This window comes from Scomber japonicus, chromosome 9 (genome assembly GCF_027409825.1).
Source record: "Scomber japonicus isolate fScoJap1 chromosome 9, fScoJap1.pri, whole genome shotgun sequence".
Classification (NCBI taxonomy): Eukaryota; Metazoa; Chordata; class Actinopteri; order Scombriformes; family Scombridae; genus Scomber; species Scomber japonicus.
The window spans coordinates 3196877-3203774 of NC_070586.1; the positions used below are offsets into that span (position 1 = coordinate 3196877).

The 6898-nt window shown below is 39.6% G+C and overlaps 1 protein-coding gene across 1 annotated transcript; it reads right to left on the reverse strand.

Moving 5' to 3' along the window:
* Positions 1-467: 467 nt before the first annotated feature.
* On the reverse strand, positions 468-5680 carry LOC128364609 (radial spoke head 14 homolog). The gene is made up of 6 exons (XM_053325175.1): positions 5360-5680; positions 4962-5064; positions 4090-4208; positions 2376-2637; positions 1589-1725; positions 468-868 (listed from the first exon to the last, which is right to left on the reverse strand). Exons 1-6 carry the CDS (start codon positions 5532-5534, stop codon positions 582-584), a joined length of 1083 nt encoding a protein of 360 aa, XP_053181150.1. The 5' UTR covers positions 5535-5680; the 3' UTR covers positions 468-581.
* Positions 5681-6898: the final 1218 nt, after the last annotated feature.

Below are 6898 nucleotides of genomic sequence, written 5' to 3' on the forward strand. Positions count from 1 at the left end.
CTATGTTTAAAGTCTGTGTTGTTAACCACCCTGCCAAATTTGAGTGATTAAAAAAATTGCCGAATATATGAAATTAGGCTTCAAAGTTAAATCAGCCTCTTTCTCTGCTACCAAACACTGTGGGCGTGGCCACCGAGTCCGCTGAAGCCACGCCCCCTACCAAGTGTCACCTGTCAATCAAAGTCACCACCTCTACCAGAAACACGGATGCTATGTCTGAGAGCTTTCTGCTGCTAACTCAGCTGCCTACGCAGCTAACTGGCTAACTGTAGACTGTAGTAGTAGTAGTGCTAACTCAGCTAACTGGCTAACTGTAGACTGTAGTAGTAGTAGTGTGTGCTGAACGTATTTCTACCTCTACAGCAGCAGGGGCGGGTTTATGCTAATCCTAGCTCCACAATTCAAATCTAAATGGTTGAAATGATTTTTACACCTTTTTTAGAAACCTTAACCTCAATCAGCTCGTCCGTTCTTCCTCATTAACACATCGTATGAATCATGATTTGCACACCTGCTTCTTTAATTGTTCAGCTAATGCTACCACAGCAGGTGAGGTGTGGAGGTCAGAGGTCAGCAGGCTCTCAGGGAGTCCAGGTGACGACTCTCACGGCGGTCTGAGCGGCGCGACGGATGTCCCGGTCTTCCTCTGGTGCTTCGCTCCTCCTGGCCAGCAGGGGGAGCTGCTCCAGCAGGAGGGCGCGGCCGTCCGGAGCTTCAGCCAGCGAGGTGAGAGCTCGCAGGGAGTAGATGACGAGAGCCTTCCTCCTCCTCTTCATCTCCTCGTCCTCCTCTTCCTGCTTCTCTGCGTGTTCAGACACCAGGCCCAAGAGGACGGGGATGACGTCCAGATCCAGACACTGAAGCTTCCCTGCAGGATGACACGAAGGTTTACTGGCTTTATACGAAACAGTTCAATCAGCACAGGTCACATGGTGTGTTTAAGGTGTTTAATGTGTGTTTAATGTATGTTTAATGTGTTTAATGTGTGTTTAATGTGTGTTCCAGGTGTTTAATGTGTGTTCCAGGTGTTTAATGTGTGTTCCAGGTGTGTTCCAGGTGTTTAATGTGTGTTCCAGGTGTTTAATGTGTTTAATGTGTGTTCCAGGTGTTTAATGTGTGTTTAATGTGTGTTCCAGGTGTTTAATGTGCATTTAATGTGTGTTCCAGGTGTTTAATGTGCATTTAATGTGTGTTCCAGGTGTTTAATGTGTGTTCCAGGTGTTTAATGTGTGTTCCAGGTGTTTAATGTGTTTAATGTGTGTTCCAGGTGTTAAATGTGTGTTTAATGTGTGTTCCAGGTGTTAAATGTGTGTTCCAGGTGTTAAATGTGTGTTTAATGTGTGTTCCAGGTGTTTAATGTGTGTTCCAGGTGTTTAATGTGTGTTCCAGGTGTTTAATGTGTGTTTAATGTGTGTTCCAGGTGTTTAATGTGTGTTTAATGTGTGTTCCAGGTGTTTAATGTGTGTTTAATGTGTGTTCCAGGTGTGTTCCAGGTGTGTTCCAGGTGTTTAATGTGTGTTCATGTGTGTGTAATGTGTGTGTAATGTGTGTTTAATGTGTGCTCCAGGTGTGTTCCAGGTGTGTGTACCTGTGGTGATGATGACCGTGTTCATGATGGTTCCTGCAGCGTTGGCCTGAACCTCCACGTCTTCGTCCTGCAGCAGACCGACCAGAACAGGAAGTACCGCCTTCTCACACACCTGCTGCTTTCCGTCAATAGGGACACTGAAACCAGCAGAGAGTCAGAACAAGTAACTAACTATCTAACTAACTAACTGACTAACTAACTAACTAACTAACTAATTGACTGACTAACTAACTAGCTGACTAACTAACTAACTAACTAACTAACTAGCTGACTAACTAACTAACTAACTAACTAACTAACTAACTAGCTAACTAACTAGCTAGCTGACTAACTAACTAACTAACTAACTAACTGAGTAACTAGCCAACTGAGTAACTAACTAACTAACTAACTAACTAACTAACTAACTAACTAACTAACTAACTAACTGAGTAACTAGCCAACTGAGTAACTAACTAACTAACTAACTACCTAACTAACTAACCGAGTAACTAACTAACTAAGTAACTAACTGAGTAACTAACTAGCTGACTAACTAACTAACTAACTAACTGATTAACTGATTAACTGACTGACTAACTAACTAACTAACTGACTGGCTAACTAACTAACTAACTAACTAACTGATTAACTGACTGACTGACTGAGTAACTAACTAACTAACTAAACGACTAACTGAGTAACTAACTAACTAACTAACTGACTAACTAACTAACTAACTAACTAACTAACTAAAATAACCTCTGTGTCTCTTCACCACGTCATGAATCAGAGTCTGCCGGCTCACCTCAGCACCATCATGGCCGCCGCTGCCTCTCTGCGGATGTTGGTGGATCGGTGGGAGAGTTTATGGCTGAGCAGCGAGACGCCGTCCGAGGCCAGAGCCGGCAGAGCGTCCAGCCTGGAGCAGCAGCTGAGGGTGGAGAGACGCAGCACCTGCACCTCCTCCTCCTCCTCCTCTTCCTCCTCTTCCTCCTCGTCCTCCTCCCCATCGTTCTGCCTCAGCTTCAGCATCAGTTTGGGAACCAGGGTCAGCAGAGCGTTTGCCCCTGCAGGAGATAAAACCAACGTTGTAGTAATGTAATGTTTTATATGTAAACAATCAGAAACCAGTGAAAACGTTCCTACAGTCTGAGGCAACGTCTTCTTTTCAGACCAAAACCTAAAAAATATTCAGTTCACCAAACATGACAGAGAAAAACTTCACATACACCGTCGTATTAGAGAAGCTGAAACCAGATCATTTGGGTTTATTTGCATAAAAAATGACTAAATATATAATTAGTATACATAAATACTTACTGTATATATGGGTCAATGATAAATAAGGGTTGGCAAGATGAGTAATAAAATAGATTTAAAAGCAGCATCAGGTTTGTTATAATGTACATTTAGTATTTTAGTTGGTTTTATATCATTTAAATGACATTTGCACCATTTTTTACCAAAAGTAAGACTGAATGCTCCTGAAAATGTCAAACGGTGTAACCACAAAAGAATGATAGATATTAAAAATGTTATTACAGTGTATTTAAGTCAAGTCAATGTTTATTTGTACAGCACATTTAAAACAACCTCAGTTACCAAAGTGCTGTAGAAGCTTAACACACAAGACTAAATAAAAGAACAATTATGAGTAAGGATTAAAAGCCGATGCAAAGAGTCTGAAGCAATGATTTGAGACTTTCTAGAGTCGGAGCAAACAGCAGAGTATAACAGACTGTTCCATGTTTGGAGCCGCAGTAAAGGCTCAGTGCTCTGTATTAAATGTTCTTATACTAATAATGACTTCATTTAAAACATGTTAATGTTTCCTGGTCTCCATGGTAACCAGATAAAATGTAATATTTAGAACAATAGTATTCCATTAGCTTTATTTAATATAAAGTTATAATGTAAGATCATGCCAAACTAGTTGATATGGTGTTAGGTAGGAAGGAAGGAAGGAAGGAAGGAAGGAAGGAAGGAAGGAAGGAAGGATGTAAGATCATGCCAAACTAGTTGATATGGTGTTAGGAAGGAAGGAAGGAAGGAAGGAAGGAAGGAAGGAAGGAAGGAAGGAAGGAAGGTGTTTTATTGATTATTTACTGTTTTTAAGCAACGTTCAATTATTTGGTACAAAGTTTTTATGGTTACACCACTTAGACATTTTTACCATAATCCTCTAATATAATCTCTCTAAATGGATTAAAAGCAGAAATTTGATGCTGGGTCCACAAAAAAAGAATGTGTGAAGTTATTCATACGTTTATTTTCACATTTTAACCCTTTAAATTTAAACTAAACCACATGGACACTAAAACACCTCACTGACCCTTTACTAGTAACCTCAGAATATATTATAGGATGAGTTGACTGTGGTAGTTGAGGAAGAGGAAAACCTTGTAGATAAATAAAGATAATTTCACACTGTTGCTCATTTACGTCATTAAAATGAACTGGATCTTTGTTCCTGAAAGTGAAGCAGTGTTGAGTGTGAGTGGAAGCGTTGGTGAGCGTACCAGCAGGCAGCCGGGCGAGGCGGTTCAGCACCCGGTGGACGTTTCTCCTGCAGGAGGACGAGGAGTCGTCCAGCAGCTGAGAGAGAGGAGGGAGGAGAGCGGAGGAGAGCAGCGCCCGTCTGCAGGACCACGAAGAACCACACAGCACACATTTAAAACAGCTGGAATCAACATTTTTATACTAAAACATCTCATAACGGAAAATAATTGTTAGTTTTAGTCCTGTTTAATACTTGGAGTCACTTTTTCACCAATAAAGTTGTTGTGGAAAAAACATTCTCGGTTTTCCTTATATATTATATAATATAATGACTTTAAGGAACATCTCATTATTTAATTTTTGCATTGTTATATACAACTTAGTTTAGTTTACTACATGTATATATTTATAGTATGTACACACTCATGGATTGCAGTTACTTTTCGTTATTCTTTTATTATTATATATACATATACATACATATATATATATATATATATATATATATATATATATATATATATATATATATATATATATATATACATATATATATATATATATATATATATATATATATGTGTGTGTATATATTTATATATATATATATATATATATACATATATATATATATATATATATATATATATATATATATATATATATATATATGTGTGTGTATATATATATATGTGTGTATATATATATCTCATGCAGCTTCAGAGCTTCAGGTTCAGCTGTGTTAGAGTGACACCTGCTGGTCACAACATGCAGCCACAACTATATCTATCTATCCATCACTCTATCTATCTATCTATCACTCTATCTGTCTATCTATCTATCTATCTATCACTCTATCTATCTACTGTATCTATCTATCTATCCTTCCTACCTGCCGATGCTGTGGGCCGTCAGCAGGTGAAGCAGCTCGCAGGTTTTCGTTCTCACTGATGAATCTTCGTCCTTAAATAAAACCTCCAGCTGCTCCACAAAACCTGCAGCAACACAAGAAGAGTATGTCAAGTCACATTTATTCACAAAGCACATTTAACCCAAACAGTTTAAACAAAACTGTAATACTGCATACTACATCACTATAATACTGCAGTACTTTTACTGTAATACTGCATACTACATCACTCATAATACTGCAGTACTTTTACTGCAGTAGGATTTTTCATGTAGGACTTGTAATGTAGTATTTGTACATATCTGTATTGGTACTTTTACTGCATTAAAGTATCTGAGTACTTCTCCCTGTGTATATTTGCTTCATGCCAGCTGTCTCACCTCCAGTCACAGCCTGGTAGAGCTTCTCCGGGTCGTGCATCAGGTCGCAGAGTGAAGCCAGAGCTCGCTGCTTCCTGTCGGCCTCCAGCTGCTGCAGCTCCCCGAACAGCTGCGGCACCGCGCGCCGCCCGAAGGCCACCGGAGCCCGGCTCGGATCTATGAGCACACCGGCCATCCGGAGCACCTGTGTGGAGCTTAGAAGCAGGTTCAACCCCGGTCACTCAGAAGCTAACCGGGATAATTAATGGAGTCAGCCGAAACGCTGGGCGGCCGTTGCTAGGTAACCGCATGTAAACAACAGGGCATGGTGATGCTGCGTTCACGGCCTCTGTCACAGTCTGGAAATCTGTGGTTCTACTGGGAAAAATGACTGTGGCCGGGAAATGCAAAACAACAATACAAAATGTGAAACACTTTTACAAATTTTGAGACAAATTTACATGTTGGAAAACATTTTTAAATATCATACAACAAAATTACATTAGCAAAACACTTTAACAAGTCCCGAAACACTGAAACAAATGACACAAACCGGAGAGGGAAAATATCAAATACCAGACGTGACGTGGAAGTGATAAAGTGAGCGGTGACAGTCTGTACACCAGTATGTTTACTCAGCTGTTTAATAAACCACACATATATACGTATACATGTCTATGAACTAAGCTAGCTGCTACTGTCATGCTGTGAACAACACTGAACTGACTCTTCTTCTCTCGACATTTTCACAACTAATCTCTTACTGACTCTACAGCACCACCTGGTGGCGGAATTTATACAACGCTTAACTCATGAATGAACCAACTGCAATGCAAATTAAACCATTAAATGAACTAAATTACACACACAAAATACAAACTTAGAAGTTTTTGGTTAACATACGTAAAGACAGAGATCACAGTAGGTTTTATTTAACCCTGTCGAAGAAAACATACATTACATAACAAAACAAATGCATTTCTCATAAACTCCTGGGGCTGCTGACAACAGTTAATGTTGAACACATAAACTGTGCTTCTCTGAGATAAACTTGTGGGGTTTTGTGAGTAATTTAATTCATTTATTGAATTAATTTGCATTGCAGTTGGTTTATTCATGAGTTAAGCGTTGTATAAATTCCGCCACCAGGTGGTGCTGTAGAGTCGGTAAGAAATTAGTTGTGAAAGCTTCAGGTTCAGCTGTGTTAGAGTGACACCTGCTGGTCACAACATGCAGCTGCACCGGCTTTGTGTCTACCTCTGTAGCCGCTTACTGACGGAGCAACTCTGTCCATGTTCAGTGTCCGGACCTTCAACACAGAACAGTGAGGAGGAATAAAGTAGAAACCGGAGAGCAGCGACGAGAAATGACGGCAGACTATAACAGAGGTTAAGTCGCTCCTGCTGTGTCCTCTCTGTTACATCCTTATGTGAGCCTATCTTATATTATATTATATTATATTATATTATATTATATTAATGTTACCCTAACAAATAAAATGGGACAAAAATTAACAGTAATATCACATAAAGATATGAATACATTCAAATACTAGCTCCA